A 13,601-nucleotide genomic window follows, 5' to 3' on the forward strand; every position below is an offset into this window, starting at 1 on the left:
CTGATAAAAGGTGCTCTTTGCCACTGAGTTCACCTGTGCCTCAAGTGACAGTTCTGGATCCAAGAGCATCCCCAAATATTAGAGGCATCATGGCTGTGTAGAAGACTTCTGGGGAACATGGGCAGGATGGTACTATTGCACTCATGTGCTGCTTCTGGGCTTCCCACAGGTAGCTGATTAGGGAGATTCCAATGCTTTTGCTGTGGGATGGGATGTATTTTCCCAGATGCCGCATGGCTGTGATTAACCTGCCCTCTCCCTACTAGTCCTGCCATTGTGATTGAGTCTCCTTAGAAAGCATTTACATGACCAGCATAAGCACCTGCTGAACAGTGCCTACGATGTCATCCATGACAAATCAGACCCATCTTCCTGGTGCCATTTTATGATTTGAGCACTCTGCTGTTGTGGCATGAAGGAGGAAGGGATGCCAGCAAGGCTAAGCTCTCCTCTTTCAATAATGCCCACTCCCACCTTTAAAAGAAGCAAGTAATGGGTGGGACCTGCCCTCGGGTCCCACCCATTACATGGACAGGATATAGTGCTGGTATTGGTCTGCCTTCGCATGAGGAAAGCCTTTGAGGAAAGGTCTGTTTTTAAAAAATATTCTGAAAGGACCTTTTATTCTTTTAATATGGTTAGGGTAATTTTTGCTTGAAGAGCTGGGGGCATGTGGATTTAGAGGGGCATGTTTGGGGTCTGTTGCCCATTTAATGGTTCACAAGGTAGGAAACAAGGCACCCAAAAGATTCTGCCATACATTTTTTATTTATGCATTTAAAAATGTATACTCCACCTTTTAACCTATAAACAGGTTCTCAAGGCAGGTGACAAGGATTAAAATGCAATAAAAATAATTAAAATGCATATTAAAATATATAGCAAAAACAGAACACCCATTCTTAATAGCAGCCAAGCATTTTACATCCCAAAGGCCTGTGAATATAAACTGTTTGTGTGTGTGCGTGCACACAATATACAAGTATAAATGAAATGCACAATAAATATTCAAATAAAAACTTGGCTTCTGTTGATTTTGGACTTGAGTCTGAGGGGGTCTTATTATGGCTGGGTGAAAACCCTGAGGCTCTACGGATGCTGAACTTGAGAGATATATAGCTATAGAATTAGTTGAACTTATAAGGGAAGGAGACTGAATTGCAAGCAGTGATGGAGAAAAATAATGCGAGAGAGAGAGAGAGAGAGAGAGGATGTAAAATCAAAGCAGATGCCAAACCCAGGAGAGAGAGAGAGAGTGTGTGTGTGTGTGTGTGTGTGTGTGTGTTGGTATTTTATTGAGCCTGAAGTACATTTATAGGGCCCCATAAATCATATACGCAAGGCCCTATTATGAATACCACACACCTACAGTATATGTATCTTTAATTAGCAAGGCACAGAGGGAGAAATAGCACTGGATCTTACAAATCCAGAAACGTTTGTGGAGGAAGAAAGCCTCCCCCCTTCTCCAAGCAGCACCGACATTTATCTTTCCTGCAGCAGTGTTTAAAGTGAAAAGGGAGTATCAGGAGAGTTTGATAGGATCCAATTAAATTCCAGCAGATAAAATAATGATGAATTGCAGTTGAGCCCCGATGAGACACGATGCACATTATGCCATCCCCACAGCGCTGGGAAGGCATTGAGGTCATCAACTATAGAAAAATAGGACACTGTTGCAACTGTACTAGTCGTGCAGAAAGCAGTCAAGGGAAATGAGGTTGGAGAGTGATTGTGTGAGTACAGATATTCAAGGTGGATGTATACAGTGTAATGGTGTTGTGCATGTATCTAGGAGATTAGCATAGAGGCCGTCTTCCTTGCTGAGAGCTCTTCTCTTCAAGCATCATAGGCACTTTGGATACGGAACTGCAAAAGACAGATTTGAGAAATGTAGGTTTCATATTACGGTGGAGGCCATTTTTAAGTAGTTTACTGCTCTGAATTAATGGACTAGAAGCTGGACTTGGCCTACTAAGATAGCCAAAGCTCCTGCTCATTCACTCCCCATTGAATGCTCTGCTTCCTGACCCTTTTGAATGCTCTCCTTGGTGTCACTGTGGTTTGGCTTTTTTTTTTTTTACCTAAATTAGCCTGGCTGAAGGGAGTGCTGTTAGTCAGGAATAGCATGACCCAATACCGTGTAAGACTTAGGAGTTGAGGATTTAAATGGTTGCAAGGGTTTGATTCCTTTTTCTTTGGGCTGTATGCAGTGGTCAAACCTAAACTGAACAGCTTTTATATCCTATTTCCAAACCATCCAGGCATCTGGGCTCTGTGTTTCAAATAACTTGTTAGAGCTCTTATTTGATGCTTGATTAGGTGGAACAAGATGAAACTTAATCAAGGGGAATGCTAAGCTAACGATTGGGGAAACTCCACACCAAGTATACTGGGAATAGAGGCATTCCCATCATTTGAGTTGTTTAAATCTAGATTGATTGGAGCCTTGGAATATGTCCTTGCAAAAGAGACTCGGTAGCACCTTAACAGGTGCTCCATGAATGAGCCTACAGTATTTATTTCACACTACGTCCTCTGGAGGGAGGGATGCCTCATATTAGGATCTGGAGAACCTCAGCTTTCATTCTGAAGAAACGATAATAAAAAAATATGTTGACAACATTAATGCCATGGGTATCTTTCTCGTCCCTCAATCATGTTAATCTATAATAGATTTTTTTGCACCAGCTTCACGTCTTAATTTTCTCTTCCTATCTGGGTATTCCTTAGTCTTTATTTCCATATGTATACTATGTCTCTGTGTGTCCTTCTGCATCCATCTGCTTGCTTGCTTGTCATGCTGTGTGCCCATCTGTGTAAGTTTCTGTCCAGCTACATATGAGTGTGCCTTTAATTTTTAAAGACAGATCAACTGCTTTGAATATAGACGCACTTGCTATAGACTTTTGAAACGAGAAGCATTTGGTGTAGACATGCAGCAGGTGATTGATTTTTTTAGTTAAAAGCTGAGACTGTTAGTTCAAAGAATGGAAGAACATATGCAACCTACTGTCCACTTTGGCCCACCCACAATTTGGGACTGCCTGGTTTGGCTGAAAAGCTTGTGAGCAAATTGAATAGTATTTATGATGTGTTAAGTCCTTGGAGTCCTTGGATTTTGATGTCATATGAAAGCGTCTACGCTGCTAGCTGTGAAATTGGGAGCCTCAGGGCCATTTTATATGTTATAAATATTCTCTGTCTCAGGCAGAGAAGGGTAATTCATATCACCTCCTAACTGATCCCTTTTTTAACTGGAGTTGCCAGGGATTAAGCTCGGGTTCTTCTGCATGCAAAGCATGTGGTCGATCGCTGAGCGATGGTCCCTCCCCCAAATGTGCCTGTACATCACACACCTTTGGCAACTGTTGCAATTTAATTATTAGAAAAGCAATGCCGGGAAAGTTATTCAATACACATTTTCACTATGTTTAATTCATTCTAGCAGATGGAGATAGGAGAAGCCACTGCCATGTGATGATTCGCCACACACTGTCATTTGGGAACCTGTTTTATATAAAACAATCGCACTGAAGCTGGCTTTCCGTGTTCTTTAAAGCTGCTCCAATTCAGTTGAGCCAAAATGGTCTATTAGGTACACAAAGGGGAGGAAGCCGGACACACCTAAACATTTATTATGGCACAAGTCTGAGTTTGCATCCCTCCTTCTCCTCCTCCTCCTTTTTCTTCCTTCATGTGAAAAATGAGGATTGTAGGATAGATTTGCTTTTCACATTCTCCAATGAAGGGTAGGATGAGGGGGCAGGTGGACGTGTTGATTAGTTACTGTGTAAATTTCTATGGTGTGTAATTGCAGAGTGCTTGTTGTAATCTAAGATTATTTATTTATTTAGAAAAAGTAAATACAAATCCTGTTTGAGATTTCAAGGCATGCACAGGATCCATCTGTGTATCTGTCAACAACAAATAAATACGGCTTAGATGGGAATAATTGGAGTGCAGCCATTCCTCTGCTTAACTGCCAAGTCTTGAGGTCAGGAATCTGCAGCAATCATGACTGGCAAATCAGCAAGAGAAGTGCCGGAGCTTCCTTGCTGTGCCTGTACGTAACTCCTGCAGGAAAATGGCGCAGAGCTTCAAACTCAGGCTGTGGTGGTAAAATGCTATTCTTGCGATGTTTCAAAGAGGCTGTTATCTGAAAACATGATACTCACTTAATTCTTTTAAGCTTCCTGCCACCAAATGCCAATTATGGGTTTTCAGATTATTTCTTGTTTTCATTATGACAATATCTGAGCCTTTCGCTTGATTCCTTTTTTTTGATCATCTACAACAGGGGTGGGGAACCTCTGGCTGAGTGGTCCCCCCAGGTTTCCCAGATGGCCTGCTCTTTCCTTTGCTTTCCCCCTCTCTCCCCAAGCTTCCAATCATTTGATCGTTTCCTGTTTTTGTCTGTTCCCCCCCCCCTTTGAAAAGATTGAAATGCCTCTGCTATTGCTTAGTTACTGACAGTAAGAGCCTTAAGCTAAAATATACTGGTATTTTTAGTAGTTTGGCCCCACTCCTTTTGTATTTGGTTCTGCACGCCACTGGAATGCACCCCCAAAATCTTCTCCTAAATAGAATTCAGTCCTCTGGCTAAAAGAGGTTCTGCACCTCTGTTCTACAATATAGTGTTGGTGCATTCCTCAAGAAGAACCAGCATAGAGAGGTGGCTTTCATGATGTGAGATCTGGTCGGACTGCTCAGGGGTGGCTTGACAATACATATACACTAGCTTTTGAGCTACTTGTTCTGACATAACTAATATTACCTGACAAAAATGAGCAGCAATATTTTTCAGATGGTCACATGCTTCTTTTCTTAATATTGGATTTATTGATAGCAGTCTCCACCAGTGAAAATTAAAGGATTTGCCTGTGGAGACTCTTCTGATATTTCAGTGGCTCAGTTCGCACAACACTTTTCTTAATGGTAGTGTAACAACTACACTGTGGAGTTATTACACCACTGTTGAGAAAAGCATTGTCTGGAGGGAAAACTCCACCCCATGGTGGAGTTCTTTTTCAAAAACACTCCACCCTGAATCTCAACGCTGTGCATAGGAGAGTTCCTGCACAACTGCTGTGTTCCATGTTGTCTGAAGGGCTCTGTGACTTTCCTGTTGAGTGGAGTGGATTTTCCCAGTTCCCATAGAGTTCCGTGGCAAAGGCATTGAAGGAAAGAGTGTTGCTCTAGGGGAGCTGCTGTGATTGGTTTTTTGCAGCAGTGGCTGATGGGATACCATCAGGAGGACTGGAGGAGGAGAGAGGGTGGAGGAACTGTCAATCAAAAACTGTGTTGACTTTTACTCCACTCCACAGGAGGCCAGACCCACACAACAGTGGAGTTGGAACATGTTGTGTAGTGAGTACCCCCTACAAACGTCACTGCTGAGTGGTGTTTTCCTACTGAGTAGAGAAAAGAATTGTATGAACTGAGCCAGTGTCTGTTCACAAAAGTCAAGGAAATTGTATCCTTGCATAGCATTCCCCAACCAAGTGGCCTCCAGAAGTTTTGGACTTCAACTCCTGTCAGCCTCCGCCAGCATGGCTAATAGTCAGGAATGCTGGGAATTGTAGTCCAAAAATCTGGATGGGGCTAGGTTGGGGAAGGCTGTTCTAGCATATCCTGCTGTTCCAGAGATGTTGATGTGTGTATGTGTAGTCTTGTGTGCATTGTAGTTGTAAAGCAGAGCAACAACCTGTGGAATGAATCCAGGTTGCAATGTGCCATAGTAGTTATCACAACCAATTGCATTTGCAGAAGTGTAACATTGTAAAAATTCAGATTGAGAGACATTAATGTCATTGGCATACATATTTATTTACAACGTTTATACTTCTCCACATCTAAACCGGTTCTGGAGCAGTAAACATAAAAAGATAAAAAGAATAAAACACCATATTAAATTTTTTGGCTTTAAAAAACTAAATGCCAATAAAACCATGGCTGGTCAAACAAGGAAGATTTCTTGAAGATGTTTTCAGGAAGCATAGAAAAGATGTTTTCAGGAAGTGCAGAAAACAACAGAGTAAGGCAACTCCAGAGAAATGGGGCCACCATGCTGAAGGCTCTTTTCTGGGTGGTTTCCAATTGGGCCATAGATCATTTGGTACCATCTGGAGCATGCCATCTGGTGACCTCAGTGACCAGGCAGGTTTATAATACCACAATCAATAAAACCGCTCTGCAAATATGATTGTTTTTAAAGGTAGTATTACATCACGATCTTCAACATGTTTATTTGGAAATAACCCCATTGATTTTATAAGGCTACCTTCTAAATAAGTGTTCTTTGGATCGCAGCCAGAAACTGTTGTTATATATTATAGAGTACTTACAATCTGAGTGGTTAAAGAATGAGAAAACAGAGGATTCTTCCCACTCCCTGCCCTTCAGTCTCTCAAGCCATATTGCCATGGGGACGGGGGATTCTACTCTGCATTAATAATTAGAAGCACAGAACCATGGGATGGTTTTATATAAACTATGAGTAAAAGAGGGATATCTTCTGTATGCACCTTAAGAGGGTTAAAATACCAAATGGTATAAAAAAATGAAAACAAAGTAGAAGCACGAGTAAGTGTTTGGCTGTGTCTGTGTAACATGAGCATGTGGTGTCAGACTTCTGGCCAAAGCTCAGGCTTGTTGGCTGCTTTCCTGTCTGCCTTCTCCAAAACACCCACCTTCCCTGGCTTCCTCTCTGGCTCTTGGGATGCATGTCGGGCTTCCTTCCTATAGGCAGTGTTAGGATAGCCAGAAATAGTTCAGGCTGTTGTTGGCAAGGCCAAAAATCTGGCTTGTTCTTCCTCCGGTTGAGTCATGGAGAGACTGGCAACTGTGGAGGCAGACTTGATTCCTAGTTCTGTTCCCCACCCACCCCAATGTGCCCACCAGTCCTTTCTGTCCCACAAAAGAATAGAAAGAGTTGAGTAAACCACGTTCAACACATTCTTAAATGTGTAAGGACATGCTTGGCAAATTTGAAGCAAGCCAATGTAGTGTTCACCCTTACTGCAATGAAGATGGTGCTCGCTTAGGCCTAGTTCTCCAAACAGCAGACGAGATGTAAGACCCCCTCCATACTGCACGTAGAAAATTAGATGTCAGGGTCTTATCCTAGCTGTTTCCCTGACCACATTTGTTTTCTGTGCATAGGAGTCTTTTACTTTTTTTATTGTGGTGCAACCAACATCCTCATGGGGAAGGCTTCACTTACCATTAGGAAGTGGTGCAGTGAACATACTTGGCTTTACTGGCTTTTCCGGGGTGACACAAAGCTTTTGCCCATCCATTAGCAGTGCAAGCTAGTTTTTGTTCTTGAAAACAAGAGTGCTTTTTCCAGACTGTGCGCTGTGTGCTGCCAGAACTATCCTGCTGAGGAAGGCCAGACACAATGCTATGTATGGGATGTAAAGGGGACCTAGAGAAGGTTTGCCCCAGGATAACTTTCAGGCTGTATTTGATGAGGTTTTGGATTCTGGACTGCTCAGTTTTTGTTTGCATGTTTTGAAAATGGCTCTGTCCTGGAATCAAGTTCTTGGGAAATAGACACCCTTTCCTTAGCTCTTTCTACTTGAGAGACAGAATGGCTAGAGCAATGGAGGTCCAGGTTTTTTTTAGCACGTGTGCCAAATGTTATGTCTGTAGTATGCTCCCTATGCATACTACAGCACATATCATACACTTTTGTGATAGTTCTGATTTTAGTCAGTGTAGGGTTGACTCCTGCCCCAGACCGAATAGGTCACATACTCCTGGTGGTTTTGCCACTGTGCAAAACCACCAAATGGATGACCACCCATTTTTCAGAGTAAGAGATTAGGGGATGCTGCTGGTGGACATCATTATACGTTGTCCTTGGAAGTAGTAGGAAATGGCTGACTTTCAGAGACCCAGAAATAAGGATCTTCCTCTGCACATTAATGGGTTGTTGTTGTTTTTTTAAAAAGCTCAAGTATCTCTGTTTGATTGAAAGATCACATATATATACCCCTGGATAAATTTGCTGATATGTCAATGTGTTTGGGATGTGCATGGGGGCCTTGGAGGAACATTTTAAAGTTAACAAATATATTCTCCTGCAACAAAAAGTAAACTATCATACAACCACATGCTGGAATAAGGCTTTTGGCATTCTTAGTCCAAAAGATAATTATCTGACCCATAGAAAGTGGCAATACTCACTGGACTTCATTAAATATTCCTGGGACTCAGAGGGAACCATCTTAATGTTCTACCTGTGCTCATTTTCGCTCTAATTTATTGTTTGTTTATTCTTGAAATTATAACCTGCTCTTGGTGTAGGCAAACACCTCCCCATGGTCCCAATTGCAAGGTTAGTTCAGTTCAGCTCAGAGGGTAAAATATGAATATAATATTGTTAAATGTAGAACAAATTGGTTCTATTTATGTTTACTGTTACTGTATTTTATTATTTTTGTAAGTTGCATTAAGTATATGAGGAAAGGTGGGGTATAAATAGTGTGTGCCTGTATGTCCACATATTTTAAAGAAAGTAAATACAATCAGTAACCATTCCTAACAATGCTCTGGTCATTTCTGTGAATAGTAGTGTAGTGTGTTTAGCGGCTTCAAGACACCCTTGTCTTGATTATTCCTGGCTTGGATTGTGAACCCTCATTTTGTCTCAATCCTTGACGTTACTGCAAATCTCCATAAGTCTTTGTTACCACCAGGAAGGTTCTTCTAATGAAGGAAGGTCTGTGTTATCTGAAGCAGAAATATGCACCTCCCTTCTCTTAAGTGTGAGTTGCTTTAGTCAGGGCAGGAATCTGAAGGGTTAAATAATCTAACCCCCCCACCCACCCCACACTCCACGCCCCCATTGAGAAGGAACTCATTTCCAAAAAGAGCCAGGGCAGAGAAATGCAAATAACTGTTTCGGACAGCTGCAGGCTGTATGCCTTCCTGAGATGCCAGGGCCCCAAATGAGACATGTCAGAGTACAAATTGAAAATGCCAATTTCACTTATGCTGCCACGCTGCTCGTCACAGCTAAATCTTTCTCTGCCGCCCCTCCCCCCACACTTCCCACTTACCCAATGGTGGGTGCTTCTCCTTAATGTAAATCGGCCTGACTTCTGGGGTTATTCCTGTAGTGGGCTTCTTCAGCCTATCTCCAATTAGAGAGATGCAGCTACAAAGGAATGGGATGAAAATATGCACAGAAACTCTTCGCCCCACCCCTGGCCCCACATCCCACATTATCCAAACATCGGCTGACTTTGTCCTAGCGATCCATGTTTAGCTTGTGTACTGCATATAGGCCTTATCGATGTGAGCTTACATTAGCTGTACTTCCATTTATCTGAACGTCTAATTATTTCGGCATTGCCCACTGAAGGGAGTGCTTGTTTTATTTGTTTCAAACATTGATAGGACAGCAAATTTATAGTAGATCTAGGAATAACATAGATAGCTTATACGGAAGCACCAAGCGGAGTTTTTTGGGAAGAAATGTGTCTGCAGAAGTCTTACTCACTTGTGGCCATCAGTCCATTTGTCTAAATGTTACTTAAAATAATAATAACGTATTTCTTCGATTCTAAGACACACTTTTCCCCCCATATAAACATCTCTAAAAACGGGGTGCGTCTTAGAATTGCGGGTGCGTTTATTATTTCTTAGAATCAAAGCTTTTTTTCTGTTGGTGGCACTGAAATTAGTGTGTGTCTTACAATCGATGGCGTCTTAGAATCGAGGAAATATGGTAATAGTAAACTGCCTTGGAAATTTTTTACTGAAAGGCACTTTAAAAATATCTTAAATATATAAACCAATCCCTGAAAGGGGATTTTGGCTGATATGTTTTGCATATTTCCTCCTTCAAATTATTGTGTATTATTGACTGCCATATTCAGTGGTTACTGAATTTCATTAGTAGAAGAATGCTGTACATAGTGAATGCCATATAGCTAGGAATATTTGACTCTGATCTCTCTCTCTCTCTCTCTCTCTCTCTCTCTCTCTCTCTCTCTCTCTCTCTCACACACACACACACACACACACACACACACACACACACACACTATACCAGCCTTTATTGAAGATGTTTTGGACTTCAGCTCCCATCAGCCCCCCGCCAGCATGGACAATAGTCAGGAGTGCTGGGAGTTGTAGTCCAAGACATTTGGAAGGCACCAAATTGGGTGAGGCTGCTCCGTGCAATGATATTTATTGCCCTATAGAAAATTGAAGGCAGTTTGATGTAAATGTTTCTTCTCATAATGTATAAAAGACTTATGGCTTAGTATTTGAAGAGGAATCATTTGAAGCAGTCTTGTCTATTCTCAGGAGCTCATCTGTTTCTGGTGTTCAGTTTTGTTTTCCATTCTTCATCATATGCTAGCTTTGTACTTTTGTTTGAATCCTTTACAGGTATCACATCTGCATTTTTTCCTCTCTTTTTTTGCATATATCAGTGAATTAAGGACAAAATAGGCTTTGCAGGAAGCTGAGGAATGGAAGCTGGAACCATCATGGGTTGGGGTTACAGGGAGCTTGGAAATATGTGTGTCAGAGGGAGGAAGATACATCCTCCCTTCATCTTTCTGTGTGTCATAAGCTGTGAAGGCAAACTCGGTGCCATGGGCTGAGAGAGGGAGAGGTTCCAATGTGCAGGGAGAGCTGCATCTGTAGCGTCCATAGCTCCCTAACAAACTCCAGCAGGCCATGAATCTTTCATTTAATCTCTTCTGACACGCCTGTCATTTTCTCCGGAGAGGAGCGGAGAATCTCTCGCCGAAGGAGGTCATTAGCTGTCAGGGAAGGTTCCGACTGCCTTCCTGTCTTCGTATCGATTAAGCCTCCACATGTGCGCAGGCACTGTGGAAGGAATATTGATGAGGCAGCAAGAAGTTTGGCTTAGGCTAGAAATTGGGTGTATCTTTCAACCGGGGTAGGAGAGGCCAGGGTTCGTGGTGATGTTGGATGGAGATATAATTCCAAATTTGTGTCTCTCTGAAACCAGCCCTTCCAGAGACATGGTCTGCTTTCGGCCCATTACATTTTCATTTCCTCTATGGGAGATTTCGTCCCCCATCTCTTGGAAGGGCAGAATCCAGTGTTGCCAGTTCTGGAGAGCAGAGAAGGATGGCTCCAATTTCAGATAGCACTGTTGCTCAGTTTATGCAGTTCATCAGAAAATGCTTCCCATCCCTTCTCATCTGAGTTGCAGGTCTATAGCACCGCTGAATGCTGAGTGTTGATTAGAATAAAATCATTTGCATTTGTAGTTTTTATTATAAATTTATGTGGTGGGAATGCTATACAGGGGTTGTACATGATTGGAGAAGCTCTGAAAATCAGCTCGTCTCTGGTTGTGTACATGCTAACTGGGTTTTTGTTTTTTTGTTTTTTTAAAAAGGAATCCAAATTTTTCACCCAAGTAACGCAACTTCTGTGCCAAGAAGAGCTGAAGTCTGCAATCCAAATAAATTATGCATATGATGTGACTTTAAATATATTTGCTTAGTTCCTATCAGTGATTCTGTTTTTGCTAGTGATACAAGGGCTATACCAGAGAACAGCCAAACTCTGTCAACATTGTTCATGTAGGCAAGGAGAAGACTGTTGTGGGCAGACCTAGGAGTGAGTTGGACCAAGTTCAAATACTCCCCCACCACCGCAAAATACCTTCTGTCTAGGAAGCAACTTGAAAGATAAGGAAAACTGTGCTGCTCTCAGGGCCTTTCTGTTCGACAAGTCTGCCTTTCTTTTCATGTGTGGTCATCACTGGTAACAGCAGGTGTGTGCACTTGGAATAAGCCAGAACAGTGCAAAACTGCCCTCTGGTCTCTGGTTTGACTTGTGTGTTCTATCTTCTCTTTTGTGTCTGAGTGCCTAATGGACTTTCTGCTCTGTTGTGTCTCCTCTGGCAGTATTTCTATGAAGGGAATGACATCAGTGACCTCCCAGTGAACCTTTCTGTGGTGTGGAATGGAAACTTCATCATCGACAATCCTCAGAACATCCAGGGTAAGCCAAAGTTGTGGAGGGGCACCCTCAGTACAGCAAGAGTTCTCCTGATAGGAGTCAAAGTCCAAAAAATACCCTAATGTTTGCCTTCTCTCATGTCCATCAAGGTATATTGGCTCCCAAATAAGACGTTTTTATATAGAAACTTTTTTCTCCGTAGTATCTCTTACAAACATTATCAGCCATTCAGCTGCTCGTTGGAGATTAAGGGCACAACCACTCTTTGATATATAGAGTAAAACCACTTTCAAAGTTGTTTTATTAACATGGCTCCTGTGCAAGGAACTCAGGGCATGGTAGTTCTGCGGATGGAAAATCTCACAAAAGCACAGTCCATGGGGCTATTTGAGGAAGCCATGATAAATACATCAGTTCACACTAGTTGAAATTTGTGATATAGACATGGCCTGGGTTGTGACAGTCAAGTGAGGTGCTTCTAGGTGAGGCTTTTATAATGCAATTGCCCTGCCTCGTTCAATGAATTTTACAGAGAGTCCAGATGTTGTCTTCCATTTGTAACCGCTCCATGTTTTCCCAACACTTTGTCCATCTTTTTTCTTACCAGAAAAAAGTTCTTTAAACAGGGAGAGACGGAATAGTCTTTTGATTGCCTTTTGTTTAGTAATGTTAGAAGCCCTCCTTCTAGAAGCACCCCGAAATCCTAGAGCATAGACATCTGCATTATAAACAAACCCCATGCTGGCCACATTCAGCACTGAAGGTTGATAAGTAAATGAGCTATAGATACTGACAATCCTGGAAGTGGGCAATCCTCAACCTGGGCTGATAGGACAAGCTATTGGCAAATGCCGCACCGTGAGTCGCTTTTCTGGACATTGTCCAAAAATTACCCACCAGGTGATCTAGTTAGCAATCACCCCCCCTCCCTCCCCCCGGACACTTTTCCTCTTTGATTGTAAGCAGGGATCTGTATTTTCTTTTTGCAGCTCACCTATACAAGTGCTCAGCTCTGCGTGAAAGCTGTGGCTTGTGCCTCAAAGCAGACCCACGCTTCGAGTGTGGCTGGTGTGTGTCAGAAAAACGGTGTTCCCTGCGCCAACACTGCCCAGCCTCTGAGAGCAGCTGGATGCACGCTAGCAATGGCAATAGCCGCTGTGCGGACCCCAAAATTATTAAGGTATGTTTGTCTTGGGTAGGCAGAGGGAAGCTTTTCCCCCTTCAATGCACTATAAGAAATTTGTGAACCACCCAGGGAGCTTCAGCTATTGGGCAGTATAAAAATGCAATAAATAAATAAATAAATAAATAAATAAATAAATAAAATTGCCTGCGTTGGAGGGTATGTGGTGGTGGGCAGTTCTGGAGTATCTTCATGTGTCCTTAGCATAGCTTGCTATTATTGATGCATATAGTGTTCTTTTGTGGCATATGAGGTTGCTAGCATCCCTCGGATAGCATTACTCCTATGATCGATATGTCAAAGATGCTTGCAATGGAGAACTGAGAGAATGTGATTCAGTGGTTAGATTTGTGTTGAATTGTCGTAGCTCCTTTTCCTAAGTAATTATTCTTTCCCCCCTTCCATCTGGCTTTTGTTCCCCTCATGTGACTTCTGTTCCCCTCTGTCTATAGAA

At 42.3% G+C, this 13,601-nt stretch overlaps 1 protein-coding gene across 2 annotated transcripts in view; it reads left to right on the plus strand.

The window, feature by feature from the left end:
• Nucleotides 1-13,601, plus strand: part of PLXNA1 (plexin A1) — a 340,506-nt gene that overhangs the window by 235,042 nt on the left and 91,863 nt on the right. For both annotated transcript variants that reach the window (XM_063121369.1, XM_063121370.1), the window contains exons 11-12: nucleotides 11,910-12,006; nucleotides 12,954-13,144. In XM_063121369.1, coding sequence (XP_062977439.1) covers nucleotides 11,910-12,006; nucleotides 12,954-13,144 — 288 coding nt within the window. The remainder of the gene's footprint in view (nucleotides 1-11,909; nucleotides 12,007-12,953; nucleotides 13,145-13,601) is intronic.

Source organism: Elgaria multicarinata, chromosome 3 (genome assembly GCF_023053635.1).
Source record: "Elgaria multicarinata webbii isolate HBS135686 ecotype San Diego chromosome 3, rElgMul1.1.pri, whole genome shotgun sequence".
NCBI classification, from domain to species: domain Eukaryota; kingdom Metazoa; phylum Chordata; class Lepidosauria; order Squamata; family Anguidae; genus Elgaria; species Elgaria multicarinata.